This window comes from Saimiri boliviensis, chromosome 10 (genome assembly GCF_048565385.1).
Source record: "Saimiri boliviensis isolate mSaiBol1 chromosome 10, mSaiBol1.pri, whole genome shotgun sequence".
In the NCBI taxonomy this organism is placed as follows: domain Eukaryota; kingdom Metazoa; phylum Chordata; class Mammalia; order Primates; family Cebidae; genus Saimiri; species Saimiri boliviensis.
Window position 1 is genome coordinate 88,512,846 of NC_133458.1, and position 23,304 is coordinate 88,536,149.

The 23,304-nt window shown below is 39.9% G+C and overlaps 1 protein-coding gene across 1 annotated transcript in view; it reads left to right on the forward strand.

Moving 5' to 3' along the window:
* The window catches only part of DNAH11 (dynein axonemal heavy chain 11), a 396,587-nt gene that overhangs the window by 352,423 nt on the left and 20,860 nt on the right, over positions 1–23,304 (forward strand). Inside the window, exons 69-75 of the mRNA XM_074379604.1 lie at positions 3,707–3,877; positions 6,494–6,616; positions 8,708–8,901; positions 10,072–10,220; positions 11,096–11,223; positions 15,283–15,510; positions 21,684–21,875. Of these exons, the coding sequence (XP_074235705.1) occupies positions 3,707–3,877; positions 6,494–6,616; positions 8,708–8,901; positions 10,072–10,220; positions 11,096–11,223; positions 15,283–15,510; positions 21,684–21,875 (1,185 nt within the window). The remainder of the gene's footprint in view (positions 1–3,706; positions 3,878–6,493; positions 6,617–8,707; positions 8,902–10,071; positions 10,221–11,095; positions 11,224–15,282; positions 15,511–21,683; positions 21,876–23,304) is intronic.

The following is a 23,304-nucleotide window of genomic DNA, read 5'->3' on the forward strand; positions in this document are numbered from 1 at the left end:
GTCATCAGAAAAATGCAAAATACAAGCAGAATAAGGTCTTATTCTATGTCCCATAGAATGGGTAAAAGTTGAGAAGAATTTTAGTAGACTGTTAATACCAAGTGTAGCACAGATATTGTACTGCAACTCTCACATCGCTGGAGGGAATGCAATAAAGCATTTTGGAAAACAGTTGGGCAATATCTTGTAAAGATAAATACACAGTTACAGTATGATCTCACACTTTTACTCCAGGCATTTACCTAAGAGAAATAAAAATGAATGCCTGCAAAAAGCTTGTTAACAAATGTTCATAGACACTTTATTCATAATAGCCAAAGTCTGAAAACAAAGGAATGACACATTAATAGTTATGCAGATTTTGCATGTTCTCACAGTAGGCTGTTACTCAAAACATGCAGGTATGAATTGCTGGTACACACAACAACATGGATATGTCACTGAAACATTACGTTGAAAAGAAACAGCTGGATACTGAGGAGTATATACCTTACGATGCTATTTATGTGAAATTACTGAAAAGGAAAGATTAAACAACAGTGACAGAGGTAGATCAGTATTTGACTGGGGCTAGGGATGGTGGTGGGAATTAGCTGTGCACAGGCACAGGACACCTTCTTGTGGTGATGTAAGTAGAAGGGTTCTGTATCTTGATTGCTACAGTTATTATTGGAATGTATCTGTCATGACTCATCAAACTGTGCATATAAGAGGCACATTTTATTGTATGTAAATGAAAAACTGATTAAAAAGTGCAAATATCAGGTTAGTACAGATTGAGCATCCTAATCCAAAAACAAAAATGCTCCAAAATCTGAAACTTTTTGAATGCTGACATGATGCCACAAGTGGAAAATTCCATACCTGATCTCATGCACTTCATGCACAAAATTATTTCAAATATTGTATAGAATTAACTTCAGGCTATGTGTATATGGTGTATATGAAACATAAATGAATGTTATTTTTTCATTTTGTTTTTTGAGACAGAGTCTCTCTGTTGCCCAGACTGGAATGTAGTGGTATGATCTCGGCTCACTGCAACCTGTGCCTCCCAGCTTGAAGCAATTTTCCTGTCTCAGCCTCTGGAGTAACTGGGACTAGAGGCGCCCACCATCATGCGCAGCTAATTTCTATATTTTTAGTAGAGACAGGGTTTTGCCATGTGGGCTAGGCTGGTCTCAAACTCCTAACCTCAGGTGACCCACCTGCCTCAGCCTCTGTCTCTCAGAGTGCTGGGATTACAGGCGTGAGCAACCACGTCCAGCCTATAAATGACTTTGTGTTTAAACCTGGGTTCCATCCCCAAGATATCTCATTATGTATACACAAATGATCAAAAATCTGAAAAAATCCAAAATCTGAAACACTTCTGGCCCCCGACATTTCAGATAAGACATATTCAAGCTATACTTTGTTATTGCCTTCTTAGCAATATTTGCTGTATGTATCTGTCATTACAGGATTTTACTTTCACTTAAATACACATATTTCAATGTGAATTAATCTGTGGTCTCTGGTCCCTATTATCCAAAAATAAATAAATAAAAAGATATATTTATAGCTACTTATAGAGAGATATATTTTTCAAATTTATATTTATATATAGAGAGAAAACAATCCATATGACACATTATCAAAAAGGCATGAACTGCAGTAATAAATATCAAGAGTGATCTTTACAGGAATAACGGATGACCAAGGGCATCCCAAAAGCACATGGGAACAAAACAAAAACAAGCAAAACCCCAGCACATAACCAGATTTTAAAATAGGATAAGGACATAAGTGAGCATTTCTCTAAAAATCTTATAAAAATGGTCAACAAACTCAGACAACACAGAGAAACCCTATCTCTACCCAAAAAAAATTAAAAATTAGCCACGTGTGATGGCACATGCCTGTGGCTCTAGCTACTCAGGAGACTGAGGTGGGAGGATTGCTTTTGACCAGGAGGTTGAGGCTGCAGTGAGCCGTGATCACTTCACTACACTCCAGGCCTGATGACCGAATGCAACTTTGTCTCAAAAAAAAAAAAAAGTCAACAAATATGTGAAAAAATGTTCAACATTACCAATTATTAGAGAGATGCAAATCAAAACCACAATGAGATATCACGTCACACACACATTAGAATGGCTTCTATCAAAGAAAAATAACAAGTGTTGTTGATGACATGGAGAATTGGAATCTGTTGGTGGGGATGCAAAATGGTACAGCCACTATGGAAAACAGTGTAGCAATTTCTCAGAAAAATTAAAATTAGAATTACCATGTGATAAAGCAATTCCACTTCTAGCTATATATTGAAAAGAATCAAAAGAGGGTCTGTAGGAGATTTCCAAACACCCAAATTTATTGCAGCATTATTTGCAATAGCCAAAGGTAGAAGCAACCCAAATGTCCATAAGTGGATGACTAGATTAATCAAATGTTGTATATACATGTAATAGGATATTCTTTTGTCTTAACAATGAAGAAATTTCTCATACATGCTACAACATGAATTAACCTTGAGGATAGTATCCTAACTCAAATGAGCCAATCACAGAAAGACTGTGACTCTGCTTATATGAGTGTATTAGTCTGTTTTCACACTGCTGATAAAGACATACCCAAGAGACTGGGTGATTTATAAAGAAAAAGAGGCTTAATGGACTCACAGTTCCTTGTGGCTGGGGAGACCTCACAATCATGGCAGAAGGTGAAAGGCACTTCTTACATGGCAGCAGGCAAGACAGAATGAGAGCCAAGTGAAAGGGGTTTCCCCTTATAAAACCGTCAGATCCTAAGAGATTTATTCACTACCACGAGAATGGTATGGGAGAAACCACCCCAATGATTCAGTTATATCCTACTGGGTCCCCTCCGCCCACAACACATGGGAATTATGGGAGCTATAATTCAAGATGATATTTGGGTGGGGACACAGCCAAACCATATCCATGAGGTACCTCTAATAGTCAAACTCATGGAAACAGCAGAATAAAGGTGGTTGCCAGGGACTGGGGGAAGGGAGAATACACAGTTGTTTAATGGGTACAGAGCTTCAGTTTTACAAAATGAAAAAGCTGTGGAGTTCTAGTGACACTGGATTTAGCTTTTCTTGTTCTTCTTTGGGTGCTATTTGTGTTAATATGGACTGCCATGTGTAATTTTTAAATTGGGCTCTTCACATTGTATAATATTTTTGTAGTCTTACGTGAAGAAAATCTGTACTGCAAGTAAAACCTACTCCCCTGAAAACATATGGCCTTGAGTCTGTGTTAAACAGTATAATTCATGTTTATGAAAAACACAGTTCTGGAGATTGGTTGCACAAGAATGTGAATATACTTAACACCACTGCACTGAATGTATGTACACTTAAAATTGTTAAGATGGTAACTTTTATGTTATGTGTATCATATCACAATTAAATATTAAAAACTTGTAAGTACTTGGGCAGAAGGATAGAAAATGATGTAATTCAGTTGCTTGGAAGGAGATGTGAATGAATTTCATGGAATCATATTAATAATAACAGTAATGACAGCAAACATTTAATGAGCACATATCATGTGCCAGAAACTATAATCCTCCTAAAAAGTTTGCCTCATTTGCACTCCCTGTAGATAAACCTTAAACTGTAGTGCTGTGTATCCGGTGCTAGCTAGACATCCAGGCACCAATTGTCACATTTTAATGGCCACATTAAATTTTGCAGGCTTTTAATGTGCTGTTCCACAGAGCGATCGAGCAGGCTGACAAGGTGGAAGATATGCAGGGACGCATCTGTACCCTGATGGAGAGCGTCACCCACGCCGTCTTCCTCTACACCAGCCAGGCGCTGTTTGAGAAGGACAAGCTCACCTTCCTGTCCCAGATGGCTTTTCAGGTAAGGAGATCTGTTACTTGAAGAAGGATCCCAGAACCAAAGGCAGGTGCCTCTGTACATTATATATTTTATTTCTGCTCAAGCAAAATGTAGACACCTTTTTTGGTAGCCCTTGGTGGCATGAAGAGACCTTGCATTCCACAGGAAACTTGGGCATGTGACCGCCTGCCCCCAGGTCCCAGTGCATTGTTGGAGAGAGGAAGGGGGTGGTGCACATTAAGCTTCACCACAGTGGTCACCCTGAAAAACTCTCACGAGACATTTTCTCACCTTCTTGGGTCCTGTAAAGAAACTTCCAGGCACTACCAGGAAGATTCTTTGAGATCAGGTTTGTGAGTCCAGATCTGAGTAGAGCTGGGAATTTTTCAGAGTCTCCTTATAAAACAGTGACTGGTTCATCCATGTTGTCACAAATAACCAAATTTTCCTTTTTTTTCCATTGTGTGTAGTTAATAATGTGTATTTTTAAATTGCTAAAGGGGTAGAGTTTAAATCTCATCGCAAAAACAAGTATGTGAGCTGATGGGTATATGAATTAGCTTCATTTAACCATTCAATATAAACATGTATCAAAGCACCACACTGTACCACATAAATTTATATAATTATTATTTGTCAACTGAAATTCAGAAAATGACAGTAGTGAATAAGTAAAGAGAGCTCCAGGTTTCCTACCCAAACCTTCAGTGAGACCAGCTTCCTTTTTTTTTCTTTTTTACATGAATTTCTATGAAAGACTGTTTAAATAAAAGTGTTTGTGATAAGAAAAAGGAAACCCTTCCAGACCATATTCCTAGATAAAATAAGCAGCTTGCCCTTTTATCAGCTAGTTTGCTCTATGGCTTTTTCTATCCAAATGTTAAGGAAAGGTGTATATCTTACCTAATCTGTGTGTGCCAAAGAAGGCACTTTATACACACCTGCAGTTAATGATAAGCTGTGACTTCTCTTTCAAAACTTTCGGTATTCACAGATTCCTCTGGGCTCTACAAGAATATACAGGTATGGGTGTTTTAGAATGTATGTGATGAACAGGAACAAGGCATTACACAATGAAAGACTTGTTTGTTTTATTGGTTTATTTTTTATTTTATTCTTATTTTTCGACACGGAGTCTGGCTCTGTCTCCAGGCTAGAATGTAGTGGCACCACCTGGGCTCCCTGCAACCTCTGCCTCCTGGGTTCAAGTGATTTTCTTGTCTCAGCCTCCCGAGTAGCTGGGATTACAAGCATGTGCCACCACACCCAGCTAATTTTTATATTTTTAGTAGAGACAGGGTTTCACCATGTTGGCCAGCATGGTCTCAATCTTTCGACCTCATGATCCACCCACCTCAGCCCCCCAAAGTGCTGGGATTACAGGTGTGAAATATTTGTTTTTATAGGTAATGCTTATTAATAGGAAAAGGCCAGGGATGATAACACATGACATGAATATCTATTTAAAACTTCTCCTTGGAAGCCATAGCTATATCATAATCTATCTAAAGTCCTGACAATCTATATAAATCAAAGTTTCATAACTATATGGAAAGTTACTTGTTTGTTGAAATAAACTCAATTTTTAAAAAATCTAATTAAATATTTTAATGGCATGCTATCATAACACCTTTTGAAAATATCTGGAATTTAAAGGTAGTACAAAGCTCAAAAACTGCACCTGGTTAGCTTTGTAGGGTGTTATGGGGTTTTTTGTTTTTGTTGTTTTGGGTTTTTTTTTGAGATGGAGACTCGTTCTGTCACCAGGCTGGAGTGCATTGGCACAATCTCGGCTCACTGCGACCTCTGACTCCCTGGTTCAAGCGATTCTCCTACCTTAGCCTCCCAAATAGCTGAGATTACAGGCGTGTGTCACCACGCCCACCCAATTTTTGTATTTTTAGTGGAGATGGGGTTTCACCATGTTGCCCAGGATAGTCTCAATCTCCTGACCTAATGATCCACCCACCTCGGCCTCCCAAAATGCTAGAATTACAGGTGTGAGCCACCATGCCCAGCCTGTTATGGTTTTTATATGAAAATTAGGAATACTTTATTTATACTCTCCAAAATATACTGTGGACTTTCTATCAGTTCTGTGACTAGAATGTCTAAAGTTTATTCCACTTCACAGTGTTTGTTTAGTTGTACCTATAAAGGATTTTCTCATTCTTTTCAATATAATCTTACATATTAAAAAAACCTTCATGTACCTCATAGTTTATTGAATAACTACTATATCAGAATTAACTAATAATACTGATTCTGCTTTCTGTTGAGGAATTTAATCCATTGTCACCTGAGGCTTTCTCATTTTATGTAAGTGTTAAGACATGTTTGATCTAATAATAAAATAATTACTAATGCATGTTTTAAATATGTTACCACTAGGGATAGGTGTTAGAAGTGGAATAAATCAGCCTTCACAATTATTTTCTGTTAGATTTCTGATCATGATTTTGAGATCATTGACATAATCTAAGATTCCCTATTTCAACAGTAGAACAGATTTCAGCCAGGGTTATCAGCAGGTATGGTTCTGCCTACTCAGTCATGTCTGTTAAATATGTGACTACTTCCTGTGTCATGATTTTGATGTAAACCAAATAATCCTTTTCAATTTTGTCTACTCTGAAGATTTTGTTGAGAAAGAAAGAGATAGACCCCCTTGAATTGGATTTCCTGCTTCGATTCAAGGTTGAACACACTCATCGGAGCCCCGTTGACTTCCTAACTACTCAGTCATGGAGTGCTATCAAGGTTTGTTAGAAATACAGTTTCTCAATTTCTAGATCTTATTTAAAATATTAGCTGTCTCCAGGGTTGAAATGTAAACATTGAAGAATACAGGTGCTGTATTAAGCACCATCTCAGCTGTAGAAATGCACTATAAAATGTGATGTTATTTAGTGAATCTTTTTATTATTAAATTGGTTAATTTCTCATTTAGATGTAAAGGAGCCTTTGACTTAAGTGTGAGTGGAAAGTTAATAAATATGTACAACCTCTCAGGACCTTTGGTAAAAGCCAAGTAATGCAAAGGAATATTTTTAAAATTTTCCTTATATCTACTTTGTTTTCTTTTTAAATTATTTTTCCATTTTTCTAAATAGCTATTTAAATTATACCACAATAGAGTAGTTTATTCTCATTGTAAAATGTTTAAGCAAAACAGAATAGTGTAGAGAAAAAAGTGACCATTATCATAAACCTTAATTAGCAGTCCTCATTGCATTTTTCTGTCAAAGGTCCTATTGTTAGGAGCTAATTCTCCTAGGATCGGGAGTTTCTTAATGATGTTCAAGATATGTTAAGCTTTGCCCCACTCTTTTCTCCAAGAAGGAAACATTTTTATGCATTAAAAATAGCTGTGCTACCTCTTATTTTTATATATGTTCAGCTTTCTAAATTAGTATTTGTATTTGTAACTTTAGGATTCAAAAATCAAGTTCAAGTGTGTATTAGGGTCTCAGCAGGAAACAGATGGCACATTCGAAAGGGTGATGAAGAAAGTTTAACCAAGAGTGTATTTTCATAGGGTGGGCAAGAAGAGGAAATCAACCAGGAGATGGGGAAGGAAAAAGGAGGAAAATGACAGTTACTAGAACTACTGAGAAAGGAAGTTATGGGAGAGAGACAGTCATACAGGATCTGTGGCCTGTGGCAGAGAAACATAGTCCCTAGCAAACCACATTCCAGCAAGAAACAGCTTGGGTAGAAACGTTCCCAGAAAGGGGTCCCGATCCAGACCCGAAAAGTGGTTCTTGGATCTTGGGCAAAAAAGAATTCACGGTGAGTCCGTAAGTGAAAGCAAGTTTATTAAGAAAGGAATAAAGAATGGCTACTCCATGGGCAGAGTAGTCCCAAGGGCTGCTGGTTGCCCATTTTTATGGTTATTTCGTGATGATTATGCTAAACAAGGGGTGGATTATTCATGCCTCCCCTTTTAGACCATATAGGGTAACTAGGTGATGTTGCCATGGCATTTGTAAACTGTCACGGCGCTGGTGCAGTATAGCAGTGAGGACAACCAGCGGTCACCCTCATCACCATTTTGGTTTTGGTGGTTTTCAGCCATTTTCCTTACTGCAAGCTGTTTTATCAGCAAGGTCTTCGTGACCTGTATCCTGTGCCAACTTCCCGTCTCATCTTGTGACTCATACCTTAACCCGCTAGGAATGCACCTCTGCAGGTCTCAGCCTCAGTTTACCCAGCTCCTATTCCAGATGGGGTTGCTCCGGTTCAAACGCCTCTGACAGAAGGATCCCCTCCTCTCTCTTCAGTCCTCCAGGCTCCTACCGTTGCTTTCTGTTGGCCAATTCCAACCAGGTTAGGGAACCAGAGAACATAGCTCAACTGTTCATTGAGCTCATCTCTCAGCAGAGCAAAAAACAAAAACAGAAAGGAGGAAATCTGGAGAGGAAAGTGAACAGTATCCAGCTCGTTTTTTTTTTGTTTGTTTGTTTGTTTGTTTTTGTTTTTTTTTTTTGTGGTTGTTGGTTTGTTTTGTTTTGTTTTGTTTTTCTGAGACTGAGTCTCGCTCTGTTGGCCAAGCTGGAGTGCGTGGCACGATCTCGACTCTCCTCAACCTCCTCACCTCCTCTCAGGTTCAAGCGATTCTCCTGCCTCACCCTCACAAGTAGCTGGGACTACAGATGGGTGCCATTATGCCCGGCTAATTTTTATATTTTTAGTAGAGATGGGGTTTCGCTATGTTGCCCAGGCTGATCTCGAACTCCTGACCTCACAGCATGAGGTCTTTATATAAGATTAGATACATTCGTAAGTCTTCGTCTCAAACTATAAAATACCTTTCACACCGTTCCTACTTGTTTCCCTAACTCATTACAGGCAATCGCCCTCATGGAAGAGTTTCGAGGCATAGACCGGGATGTGGAAGGTTCTGCCAAGCAGTGGAGGAAGTGGGTAGAATCTGAGTGTCCAGAAAAAGAAAAATTACCTCAAGAATGGAAGAAGAAAAGTTTAATACAGAAGCTGATTATTCTGAGAGCAGTGCGCCCTGACAGAATGACATATGCCCTCAGGTGAGGTGGCCAGCATTTTGGGGAACACACGTTAGCATAGAGGAAATTTAGTCTGAGAAGTTAGGAGGATTTGGTGGAAGTGTTTACCATCCACATGGATGGGGAGTGATTCTGCTGGGATTTTGATACAATAATCATTGCTACTGTTAAATTTGCTAAACACTAAACCGTGTGCTCGGCAGACTCAGCACATTCTTCCCGAAAAGCTTAATTCTGAAATCAGTAGGGGAGTCGGGGAAACTGCTGGAAATATTTCTGGAAGAGAGATGGGTGTCAGCAGAGTTCAGAGGCCAGGAACATGCGTTATCCAAGTGTAATCTCCATCGTTTTCATTCAGCGATGGCGTTTTGGCTCTGAAGACTTTGCATGTCAAACAAAAATGAATTCCTTTCATGGAGTCACTCACAGTCCTATAACTTTACAACCAACGCAGTTTAAAAGCAGAAACCCTTGTCTACGTCTTGGTTCAAGTGTCCTTTTTCTTTGCCCTCTTGGCTTCTACATGGTAATGTGCTGCTCAATTCACACAAGTCTTATTCTAATTTGAGTTCACCAACGGAAGAGTTCCTAACTTCCTTCCCTATTGTGTTTCTTGGTAATATTCATGTGCCTTAGGTTTTTTCTTTGGCTTTGTCTAGTTCAGCCAATTTTCCCTTTGCAGAAGCCTCTGCTGAACTCTACAAGTTAATTCTGCTTAGTAGTACTTACTTTCTGCTAAATCTGATGCAAGGAAAATAATCCTTGCTTAATTGAGCCTCCCTGTGTAAGAAACACCCCAAAAAGCATTTGTATATTCATGAGAAGCCCAGCAGGCTGGAAAATTGCACTGTGGCAAATCTAATGAACTGTGAATAAGTAATGGGGGAATCTGGCAGGGGATTTGGGGGATACAAAGCCATAGCAGACAGCTGATGGCACTGGGCGGTCTCAGTAGCCCCCCAAAATGGAATGTAGGCTTCTGATTTTCAGAGCTTCTAAGGAAGAGAGGGGTTTCATTGATACACTTACTGCATACCTCTAGTTGGATTCATATTGTTTTTCTAACAAGCCATCCCATGAAATAAACATGATTACTTCTCTCCTGTGCCTGTGGTTTAAGCTTATCCCAATGGTGACTCTTTCCAAGGTCAAAACCACTGATGGCGTCTTCTGTATTCTTCTTTTTTATAGAAATTTTGTAGAGGAAAAATTGGGTGCAAAGTATGTGGAGAGGACCAGATTGGAATTAGTTAAAGCATTCGAAGAAAGCAGCCCAGCCACCCCCATATTCTTCATCCTATCCCCAGGGGTAGATGCCCTTAAAGACTTGGAGATTCTTGGTGAGTAGCCGGGAGGCTTGCTGACCCATCCTTTCTCCCTCCCTCCCTTTTACCCACCACCCCTGCCCTTCCTTTCAGTTCACAGTGATCTCTCTTTCTCTCTCTTTTTCTTTTTCTTTTTTTCTTTCTTTCTTTCATTGAAGATTGGGTATATGGAACATGTAAGGCTAATAACACTGTAGTCTGAAGAAATGTTCAAATGGAACATTCCTCTGGCTGGCATAATGCAAGTTTCTTTTGTACTGTTTTCCACTTTTCGACTATATGAGGGCCAGAGGGCAATTTTCCCCATGCTCATGTAATCTTGTGCCCCCTGTGACTAAATAATGGTCATTAGAGCAAGTGTATTTGATTGCGCAAGGCACTGTCGCCTTTGTGTTCTGGATTACCATTCCCCACGGCCTGCACCAAGAATACCAGGTTAATATAGCTGTGACCTGACTGCGCTCAATTTAAATGCAGCCTCTCAAGGTGAGAGGCTTGTGCATTTAGCCAATGAACAGATCCATTCAAAAAAATGATGTGATATCTACCACATGTTGCTCCTTTTTATGAGAGAAATGCTTTGCTACTCCTGCAAGAGTTTATAAAGCTCCATAACAATGCCTGCCATCTATCAAAATGTCAAAAGCTTCATTATCATAAAACCCAAGGAACTGGCTTCCACAGGCTTTTCTAATGCTTGCAATGAGGCAGCTGTGGAGAGCTCAAAATGCTGCTTGTGGATACAACAGAAGTTTCGTTTGGATTTTTCAGGAAAGTCACCCAGAAGGTAGCTGCGGTGAGCACAGCTGTGCGTTAGAACCACAGAATTCCAGGCCCCTCTCACCGTCCTTCACAGACGTTTCCTCTCACTGTGGTGTATTCTCTCACAGGCAAAAGACTTGGCTTTACAATTGACTCTGGAAAACTCCACAACGTGTCTTTAGGACAAGGTCAGGAGACGGTGGCAGAAATGGCACTGGAGAAAGCTTCCAAAGGAGGACACTGGGTCATCCTCCAAGTGAGTATTCAGTTTCAGGGAAGACACTGGGCATAAACGCAGAGGAGGGCCAGGGAGCGCTGTCCCACCCAACAGAACGCCCCCTTCACACCACCCCGCTCTGCCATTTGCAGAGTCCAGACAGTTCCGTCGGCGTTTACGACACCTGCAAAGATAGTGAGGGACTCTGTAGACAGCAGTGGCTGTCACCTTCTGAGAGACTGTCTAGCCATTGTGCTTTAAAATTAAAACGATCAGGAAGAGCTTCATCGTTCCCCTTGCTTAGAGATACGTGGAATGCTCAGTAGTGCCTGAAAACAAACAGGCTCTTTTAGATTCCCAACACTGTTTTCACAGTATCTGCTGCACATTAGAGTCAACAGAAGCCTTTTTAAATGTATATTATTGTTGCAGAATTTTGCTACTTAACTAAAACTGGGTTCTTGTCACACAACCTGGAAGGATTAGGAACACAGATACATTGAAGTGGGAGGGGAATGAATGTATTGGGCAAAAAGGAAAAAACTCGCAGCAAAATGAGAGGCAATCCTGCTAACAGGCCCCGGCCTCATAGATTGAATACTAGGCCACCACACGGGAGCTGGAGAGGCCAGGCTTCTCCTGATCAGTGCAAAAGGTGCAAATTTCCTAGGGTTCCACCATGTTCTCCCAGTGCGCAGTCAGGTCAGAGATAAGGGGGAAGGAATCTCTGCCCCGTATCTGGCTCCTCACCACTGCAAAAGGTACAAATTTCCTAGAGCTCCACTGAGTTCTCCCAACGCGCAGGCAGGTCAGAGATGCTCTGGGGACCCTCTCTTATCTGCCTCCTGCATCAATCATTATTATCTCATACAAGTCTGACTCTGCCCCTAACTACCCTAACTAGTGTATAATATTCCCTTTGATCATAAATTAAAGGGATTTGAGTAGACAACCCCTTTATCCCTTCCCAGGCTAACATCATGCAGACCTCTGGTTATACCACCCGGTGTCCTCTGGGATGGTCCCCTTGGCTGAGTGTTACAGGAAGCAGTGGAGCACAGGCCAGCATTAGGGGGCACCTGAGAGACGTGCTGACTCCGTCCACAGCAAGCTCTGCTAGCTGTCTCAGCCAGTCTAGGAACGGCTGTCCAGTTTTCAGCTCAGTCTTGGAAAGGTTCTCTTTAGTAGACACTTCACAGGCTACCTTATCTCTAATTATTACCACGAAGCTCCAAGTTTGGGAGTCGTCATTCTCCAAGATGGGAGAAGTGAGCATTGGAGTGGTCTGGAGAGACTCAAGACCACAGGGCTAGTTGGGTGGCAGAGCTGGTACTGGAGTCTAGATGTGTTTGGCAGCAGGTGGCATTCCTGAAAATAGCCACCCTCATGCGGGATACAGCATTGGCGTCCCTTAGTGTCTCCAATATCCACGTTCGGTGCTTTTGGCATTTCTGCTTAAAATCCAGCTGGATTCATAGAGGGGCTTCCAAAGTCTAAGGAGGCTTATGATGGCAGGAACGTAACCTTCTGGGACAATAATACTCACCGCTTAGATGAGGTCTTAATAGAGACCTTTGTAAGGAGACTTGACGGTAAAGTACTGTATCCCCTTCTTAGGCTCAGAATCAGAAACACGGGAGGGTTGTTTTTTTCCAAGAAAACAGTTGGTGGTCATACAATTTGGTAGATTGTAAGATCGTCTCAGAAAGGAAAGAGCTCTTTGAGAGTTCTCATGCGCCCAGCAGCTCAGACTGGAGAGAACACTAGGAGGGCTATAGTGGTCCTCAAAAGAACATATTCAAAATAAATGTTTCTATTACTTTTGTATCTATGCTAAGCTACCTGTTGTCCCTAAGATTGCAAGTTGTCAGTTTTGCCACTAAAAAAAAAAAAAAAAAAAAAAAAAAAAAAAAAAAACAACAACAACTTAAAAGATCTTATTTTGTCCAGGATCAACTTTTAGATATTTGTTTCAGACATTTGATTTTTGCTCTTAGTGCTCAGCCAGTAACCTAGAATTCAGCTGTTTAAGCCTCTTCCCTCCCTATCTCCGTACCCACATAGAGTAATTATAAGGAGAGGTGATGCCAGACTTTTGGTTGTCCCAGTGTCTAGAGGTTTCTAGTTATCTGTTTGATCAGCAGGAAAAAGAGAAGCAGGACTTTGAAGAAAGAGAAGACCAACATAATGGAAATTTGTGCTGTTCGTAATTTACATTAAATTTTATTAACACGGGTATATGATATGTATGTACATGTTAGTTAGTTCTTACCCGAACCTCAGTATGATCACTTGTTAAGATTAGATAGAGCCCTTTAAAGGTGTTGAGATGGTAGTTCATTGAAAGCCCACATTCCAGAGACAAAGTAGCAGGCTGGCAACTATCTTTATCTCATATGCACACCAGAAGGTTTATGAATTAACATAACAGGTATTAAAAACCTTTTTTCAAGGACAAAATGACCATTTTTCATGCATTTCCGAGACATGTAGATTGTCTAAAAATGTTGCACAAGCATTGCAATTCTTGGAAAAATAGACACAAGAATCTAGCCAGTCCCAAAGCCTCCAGCGTAGTTGCCAGGCTGGATTCCAGAGTGTGCCTGTGTTCCACAATGGCTCACTTGGAGGTTTTTCTGTCCCCTTCAGTGGCTCCACAGTCACTGCCTGGAATATTTTTACAAGTGTTTCAAGAAAACTTTTCAAGTAAGGTTCTGTTGTAGTCCATGAGACAGAGAATGAAGACACAATTGAGTTTACAAAGCAGGTTTTACTATTGTTTCTGTTGTTTTCTTTTATGAGCGGCACAATTAGGAATGAGAAATACTCTCTCCTTATAACCTGTCAGCAAACATCTAAAGGAGGGAACTTAAAGCCCTTACCTACTGTATTACTTTGCTAGAGTAGATGGCCACCTTCCTGTGTTTTCACATGATTTTTCCTCTGTGTTCTGGGTTCTAATTTCTTCTCATGCAGACATCAATCCTAGTGGTTTAAGACCCTTCATAATGACCATATTTAGATTTAATTATCTCCTTAAAGACCCTATTTTGAAATATAGTCACATGAGAAATTGGGGATTAAGACCTCAACATATTAATTTGGGGGTACACAATTCAGCCCATCACATCTACCAGTGTTCATGATTTGCCAAGGGAATAATAACCAACAGTGTGAATGACTGAATTGGCATAGGTCTTCTCGCAGTAGAAATTTGAAAGAAGGATACCTGCGTTATTATTTTGTTCCTTGTTTGCCTTCATTCTCTGTATTTTTGTGGCTGTTATAATCTTTGTTGGAAATAATTATAGGTCTCTGGGTGTGATGTTTCAATTACTGTATCAAGGACTTCTCCAAAGCCAGAGAATGTGGAAGGTGCAGCCTTTATAACCCCCTCCCAGCACCAACTACCAAGCTATACCCTGTGGGTGTTTAGTATTGGAGGAGCAAATTTGTGAATCATAAAATGGAAAAGAATGATGACAGTGGTGACATTTTGTGTGTGTGTGTGTGTGTGTGTGTGTGTGTGTGTGTGTGACTTCTGAGAGTCCTAGGATTTAAGGAAAGCCATCTGTTAGGAATACCCAAAGCATCTTAACAGTGAGTGAGTGCTTTCTTTCAGCTGGCCTTACTTCCCTTATATCCTTTGGAGTTCATATGCTCATGGGTAGGAGTCTGAGTAGAAGAGGTTTCCATCAGAAACAGCGAAGTGGGTGATCAGGCACATTTCTGGCTTTTAATTTTTGTATTTTCTTAAACTAACCTAGAAATGTCTCAGTAATTGGATTTGAACCATAGCAAAGAAAAGTACTAAGCAACTGCATCTCAGAAGTGACTGATGGGTGTTTGAAGTAGGTATGTGTATTGCCTGGAGATTTGGGGTTACAAAGATCATCTGTGTTGATTGGGAACATTTAATACATTCAAGGTTCAATTCCCTTTTCACTTTTCTTTCCTTTTTTTGATGTATTGATAAAGGAAAATTTGAATCATGATTCTCCGAGTTTTCAATGCCGTTACATATAGGAAAATGTAATCTTATAATTCAAGTAATATGCCTCACCTTTCACAGGAATTATGCACCATACTATCTTTCAGAATGTTCATTTGGTAGCCAAGTGGCTAGGAACCTTGGAGAAGCTCCTTGAAAGACTCAGCCAAGGAAGCCACAGAGATTACAGGGTTTTCATGAGTGCCGAGCCTGCACCTTCACCAGATGAGCATATCATCCCTCAAGGACTCCTGGAAAATTCCATTAAGATCACTAATGAGCCGCCCACAGGGATGCTGGCCAATTTGCATGCGGCCCTCTACAACTTTGATCAGGTAAGAAAGCAAAGCAGCCGGGGCAGACAGTGAAGTCAGAGTCTTCTCTAAGACTGTGGGGCCCAGCCTCAACCCATGCATGTCATTTACAGGGATGAAGCAACTTCTCAGTGTTTGAGTGTGGAGGGCTAGGACCGGGTGTGTTTTAGTCTCTTGAAAGACTCGCCCTGTCATTTTCTGTTCTAATGACTAGTAAATATGTTTCTGTTTCACCCTGACACTAAGAAAACTTCAGCTACTGTGTAGGGAGAACCAACTAGGTAACTTCTTGAGGAATTTGCTCCTTTTTTTTTTTTTTTGGAGACAGAGTCTTACTGTCCCCCAGGCTGGAGTGTGGTGGTGTGATTTCAGCCCACTGCAGCATTCAAGCAATTCTCCTGCTTCAGCCTTCCGAGTAGCTGGGTTCACAGGCATACACCATCCACGCCCAGCTAATTTTTGTATTTTTAGTAGAAATGAGGTTTCACCGTGTTGCCCAGGCTGGTCTTGAACTCCTGACCTCAGGTGATCCTCTTGCCTTGGCCTCCCAAAGTGCTGGGATGACAGACGTGAGCCGTCGTGCCCTGTTGGAACTTGCTTCTAGACAATAAATGTGGCAGACTGGTATCTCTGACCACAGAAAGAGGAGAAGCCATTGTTATTCTTGTTGATGATGGCAACGGTAATGACATGGTAAAAGTTTCAGTATAATGTTTTAGCTTTGGTTTTGATATGACTAAATTTAAAGCCTTCTTTTCAGGTTATATCTCTGATACCTTATTTATATTTTCATGTTTGTACAAGGTAAGACAAATGTATACGTGGGTGTGTGTGAGGTAGATAGATAGATAGATAGATAATGATTATATATCTATATATTTTTTGAGACAGAGTTTTGCTCTTGTCACCCAGGCTGGAGTGCAGTGGTGTGATTTTGGCTCACTGCAACCTTTGCCTCCTGGGTTGAAGTGATTCTCTCACCCCACCCTCCCAAGTAGCTGGTATTACAGGTGCCCACCACCACGTCCGGCTAATTTTTGTCTTTTTAGTAGAGACAGGGTTTCACCATGTTGGCCGGGCTGGTCTTGAACTCCTGACCTCAGGTGATCTGCCTGCATCAGCCTCCCAAAGTGCTGGGATTACAGGTGTGAGCCACGACACCTGGCCAAATAGAAATATAAGTTAATGATACCTACATTATCATTATTCTTTTTACCCAAATTATCCTGTCTGTCAGTATCATTATCAAGTCTTCCAGTTTCCTTTCTTGCTATTGCTCTGAGATCTCCTTCCTTCCTCTAATTTTTTGGAAATCCTTGGTAAATCACACTCTTGTTAGGAGAGTAGAATGAACCCTAAAGAGGAAATACATATGATTTGGTGATAAATATTCAGCCCCCTCATAGAAATACTATTCTTTATGAAGCATGTCAACATCCAACTTTTTTTCTAGTACTTTTTGGGTCAGTACTTAAACCAACATTATGAAGGAATTATGATAATTGACTACCTAAGAATACAGTGTTGAAGAATGCAGTTAATTACTTCATTAAAAAAAATGAGTAATTTGTGTCCTATATACACACAGAAGATTGTGTGAACAGTAGGACCCAAAAAATCTTTTTGAAACTATTAAATATTTGTAATAAGCCTTAATCCACTATGAGAGACATACATGTTTTTTAATCATCCCTTAATTTATAATTTCTTTTTATGACATTTTCAAGCTATTTCCCTAAGTAAGTACAAAGAGGAATTTGATTTCTTTAAATAGGACTTATCTACCCCCTAAAATAATTATATTTATTCCTGAAAGTGAACATTTCATGAACAAATATGCTTCAGCCCAATTATCCTTCAGTTTTGTTTGTTTGTTTGTTTGTTTGTTTGTTTGGTATAAGAACAAAACACTTTGAGAATCGCATAAAACTATGGACGCTCTCCCCAGGGAAATACATGTTTGAAAATATGTTGCATATTGGGACAGACATAGTGGCTCATGCCTATAATCCCAGCACTTGAGGAGGCTGAAATAGGAGGATCACTTGAGCCCAAGAGTTCGAGGCTGCGGTGAGCTATGCTGAGCTCTAGCCTGGGCAACAGAGCAAGACACTGTCTCAAAAAATAATAAATAATGAATTTTAAAAATACGTTGCATATATTAATAGAGATTCACAGATTCTCCCAAAGTCTATGTATGAATTCCCTAGTTAAGAACACCTGTTCTGGTCTTTTCATGAACTTATCAGTTCTTTTGACTGCTATCTGGAAAGCCATTTTTAGTAATTGAAGGTTATATTTATTGAAAAGACTTTTAAGAACTTTAAGGAAGAATGTTTCTTATTTTGTGGAGAGGGTCCTCTGAAATATTAAGACTGAACTTAATAATAAGTAGCAAAAGCAAAGATAACCAAAGTGATTCACTAAACAAACTTCTCATCAAGTCTATTTTAGGTAGAACCAACCAACAAAATAAAAACTCTGCAGAAAAGCTAAAATGTTATCATCTTTTATTAATGCTGACCTGCCATGTTAGAAAACAAAATGCAGTTTTTAATCAGATTATATAATTCAAGGGTATTAGCCTGTGCTCCCTGGCTCTCTGTGAATAAGTTCCCATTACCCTTTTATCAGTTAGAATGTTGGGTTGGCTACTTTTGAAAGAAGTTCTTAGAAAATAACAGTAGCTTACACAGGTCAAAAAGTAGTTCTGCCACATGAGAGTTTTACAGATAGTCCATTCAGAACCCATGTGTTACTACAAATTGTCATAATTCTGGCTCTTAATAGTTCACCCTTTCTAGAATAGGCTCGTCATGGTCCCAGGTGGCTGTGGGAGTTGCAGCCTCTATATTCATATTCCTGACAGGAGGATGAGAAAAGAAACACGGAAGATGACAAAAGGAAAAGGATTGTGTTTGCTTTGCTGTGCGAGTGCGTCCTACAAGTTAACTAACATACAGAACTTCTTTCATGTCGTTGGTCAGACATTGCATTACCTAAATGCAGGAGAGGCTGGGAAAAGGAAATTTATCTTAAACAACCATATGCCCAGCTAGAAATCAGCAAGAAGACATTTTAAGGAAGGAAGTCGGCAGTCTCTATCACAACTGTCCTTTCCCACATCTGTTTGTATCATCCTGGGTGTTCTGTGTGGCTGCTATGGTCCAGTCTTCTTAAAGCCTGTGAATGGATAGAATGATGAATACTAGTTCTCTTGTTACTCGTATGAGCTAGGTAAATCAGGACCAGTTGTTCCTGTTGCCTGGGTGTCCCTTGCAGTGGAGTAAAATACCCAAGAGGTTTAGATAAGACAGCTGTACTGCTGGGATATTTTTCAAATCAAATTAAATATATACGTTTTCATTTCCGCCCTGTCACCCAGGCTCAGGTACAGTGGCACACTTACAGCTCACTGCAGCCTTGAACTCCTGGGCTCAAGTGATCCTCCTGCCTTGGCCTCGTGAGTAGCTGGGACTACAGGCATATGCCACCATGCCTGGTTAATTTTTAAATCCATATTTTTAAGCTTTTCCCTCAAATTAGAATTTACCTCCAAACTTTGGCATGTGAATTCAAAATAAACAGTTTGTTTAATACTGGTACTTTAATCTCCTGAGCAATACAGAATATTTATGTAGATTAATCATTAAGTGGCCAAGATGTAAAGAACCGTTTCTTGTAGGGTGCCATCTACCTACACCTTTCAGCTAAAGAGCCTCTTGAAGAAGATACTGTAAAGGAGTACTCTTTTGGCTCCCCTCGCACGCAGATAACTATGTTTTTTAGAGTAAGAATATAGATTTCTGTTTCTGTAAAATTTGCAGGCAGAAACAAGTAGTCGATCATTGTGCATATAAAACTGGTGACTGTTGGCAAATAGCACTATTACGTGTATGCAGATGCCTGTTCTTTGTTCACAATGCAGTGTGTATTTTTAAATATTAATTTGCCTATCACTTGTTTGCAAAAATACAACTGGCCTGAAATGTGGAATGGTAGGTAGACTCATACCTTTTCTTCAGAAAGCCTGATTCATATTTTCTTCCTACATCATTTATGTTATCAGAACACAATGAAATGGACTGACTTGTGTTTTAGCACTGAGAATAAAGCCAAGTCAGTTACTTAAAATACAGACTGAATTAATGTACTTAGCTATTGTTGTACCTTGGTTTTTATGTGGATTATCTATAATTCAGAAAGGTATTGATTTGCTAGATCATAATTCCAAAGTGAAATTTTGATACTTATATTGAATCTCCTAGAAATTTCTTACATTTATAAGTGATTTTTCAAATATCCTTCAAGGTTAATTCCAGTTATACAGTTTATCTTTTCTGCCTTCACAAGCTTGCCTTTCATTTGTGGAAAAGTTATTTTGTAATGATTGTATATTTCTAAGCCCCATAAATGACCTAAAAATGGCCTATGATTTAGAGTGACTTTGTGATGTAATCGGGTCTGCACTGTATGCTTGCTGGCCAATTCTAGAACCATATTTGGCGGGAGCCCGGGATTCTGCTAAAAGCACTGTCAAAAGAAACTAAAGAGTTCTCTGGTCCCGGCCCACAGAGAACAAATCCGAGTTTGGTTTAGTACTAGAAGTCCCCTGGAAGACTAGGTCTGAACTCCTACTCCCACTGGTTCTACGTATACTTCATATATGGCCCAAGTTGTCAGATCCATTTCAAATGGGAATTGGCTGTAGTTTGCCCATTTGAAAACCTAGGCAGGGAGGTGCAGGTTTTGGCCTCTTCCTCCCCTGCTGCTCAATGCCAGCTGAAGGAGTAGTCTTCAACTTCCTTTCCTTGCCTCACAGAACTGCCAAATCCGAACATGGGTGAAGTATGACTTTTAAGCCATATGTTGGACAGCTATTTTTCTCCTTTTATGGCAGTTGGGCCATAACCGTATCAACGTAGCATATCAGGATTCCACTCTCCCTTTGTATCCTCAAAAAAATCTCACAGGTCTAGACACGTTTCCCAATCTTCGATTTGTCACCCAGTCATCCCAACAATGAATTTTACTCTTAGTTCATTGGAAGGAAATCATGTGGCATGGTGATTGTATTAGTGAAGGTAGAGGCTAAGCTGCTGTAAGAAAGAGAATCAAAATGAGATTCAAACGAGACAGGAGTTTGTTTCTCTCACTGTCACGTATTAGGCACCTTTGTTCCATGAGTTCATTCATACACTCAAGCTGATGGGTGCCTCTGCTACACCTAACTCAAAGTTTCCAGACATGGAATAGATAAGAGTTCACCAGGCCCTGTGGCTCATGCCTATAATCCCAGCACCTTGGGAGGCTGAGGTGGGTGGGTCACCTCAGGTCGGGAGTTCGAGACGAGCCTGGCCAATGTGGTGAAACCCCTTCTCTACTAAAAATACAAAAATTAGCCGGATGTGATAGCAGGCATCTATAATCCCAGCTACCCAGGAGGCTGAGGCAGGAAAATTGCTTGAACCCAGGAGGCAAAGGTTGCAGTGAGCCGAGATGGTGCCACTGCACTCCAGCCTGGGCAACAGAGCTAGACTCCTCAAAAAAAAAAAAGAAAGAAAGAAAGAAAGAAAGAAAAAGGGAAGAGTGACAGCCAAGATGAACAATTTCCTTTTCAGCAAATGACATGGAAGTTATACACAATACTTTAGCTGAAATTCTGTTGGCAAAATCTTGATCATATGACACAACTGACTTCAGGGGAGGCAGGAAACAGTCATGGGTGTCCATGTGCCCAGATGCTCTCTGCTGCAGTGGAACCCGTGAAGAAGGGATAGCTGTGGTGAACTAGCATTCTCCCAACTATGGTAGCATTCCACCACAGTGATGAAATGAAGATGATGGCTTTATGTCATCCAGATTCTGCAAAGAAAATTTTGCAGGGGAAAATGATGTCAAGAAGTATCAACATGGTTAAAATGAACTGTCTTACTTCCTAGTGAACTTAGAAGCATTCAGAAGAATGACCGAAGCAAAATAAAAAGTAATCCTCTTAAGCCAACAGGCTGGCAAATGCCAAATAGTCTCCTATTATGTTCTCATAGGAGAGGTAGCCATGCTGCAAACTGCATGTTACCTCTGTAGTATCTCTCTCTCAAAATCCTTTACCAGATTATTGAAAACTCAGAGCCTTGCCCTTTGAAGCCATAAAGATGGATAATCAAGCATTTATTTCTTCTCTTTTCTCTCAGGATACACTTGAAATATGCTCCAAGGAGCAGGAGTTTAAAAGCATCCTCTTTTCTCTCTGCTACTTCCACGCCTGTGTTGCTGGGAGACTGAGGTTTGGCCCCCAGGGCTGGAGCCGAAGCTATCCTTTCAGTCCTGGAGACCTCACCATTTGTGCCAATATCCTCTACAACTACTTAGAGGCAAACGCCACAGTAAGTGCTAGTGGTCAGATAACCTCTTCCAAGGAGTTTACAAAACTGTCAGTCTTCGGGCACTATCAAAATTGACCATAATTTCTCTTTTGAAGCTATTAATGAAATAGCTGACACTATATATGCATCTTCTGCCAAGTGTGAAAATAAACCAGATCAAAGGTTTTCCAGCAGTAGATGTTCGAACTTCATGAGACAGGTCAAACCGGTTTTACATCAGCAGCTTAGTGGAAAAAAAAAAAAAAATGTCCTTCATTATGTTAACAAAAACAGTGGTTTACATGTGCATATATGCCAGATTCATTAGGCAGGTAATGAAGCATTTGCACAAATGTAATTACATACAGCAATTCTGACAGTTCATAACACTGCATTAATAATCACTACAATTAGTTCTGATGATGGAAGCAATTTACAGCACGTCACATGTATAAATAATGGTGCATTTCCTGCATATGTCATTATTATGTATTAAGGATGCCACCTTGTTGTGACTTTCTCAGTAATGTTCCCCTTGATTTGAAGCTAAAGGTAGATGAATGATTTTATTTCATAGCTAAATTGTGTTTTACAGATGGGAATGGGAATGCCTCATCAGGAACATTTGTGTAAATTCTCATAAACCCTATGATTGGATTTCAGAAAGCAAGAACCATTCATTCCTAAGAATTTTTTCACCTTAATCCTCTCAAAGGAAACATTTTTCATTAAGTTAAATCCGTTAAAGTTAGGATAGATGTGTCAAAACCAGTCGAGTATTGTACTCCAGGCCACATTTTCCATAAATGGAAACTATTGTTTTCCGTTCCTTCAGTCACAATTGTTAAAGTTTTGGTTGTCAGTTTTCTCAAGTTTCAATGGTGATTGGATTGCTGTTAGAATATATACTCTTAGTACATGACAGGTGTGTTTTCCCAAGGAACAATTTTTAAATAACTTGTATCCAAAATAATGGTTTTAATATGGTATTTGATGTTCAATGTTGCACATCTCTTATTTTTTAATTTAGATAATTAAGTAATTCTGTATACTTTGAGCATATTTTGCCCATTCTAATAAATGGTAATATTTTTATGTTGATTCCCAGCACAATTTGTCTAAACTATTGCACATAAGATTATTATAGTTCTAGGCAGAAAAAGGAATGGAACATTTAAGACTTTTTTTTTTTTTTTTTTTTTTTTTTTTTTTTTTTTGAGACGGAGTTTTGCTCTTGTTACCCAGGCTGGAGTGCAATGGCGCGATCTCGGCTCACCGCAACCTCCGCCTCCTGGGTTCAGGCAATTCTCCTGCCTCAGCCTCCTGAGTAGCTGAGATAACAGGCACACGCCACCATGCCCAGCTAATTTTTTGTATTTTTAGTAGAGACGGGGTTTCACCATGTTGACCAGGATGGTCTCGATCTCTTGACCTCGTGATCCACCCGCCT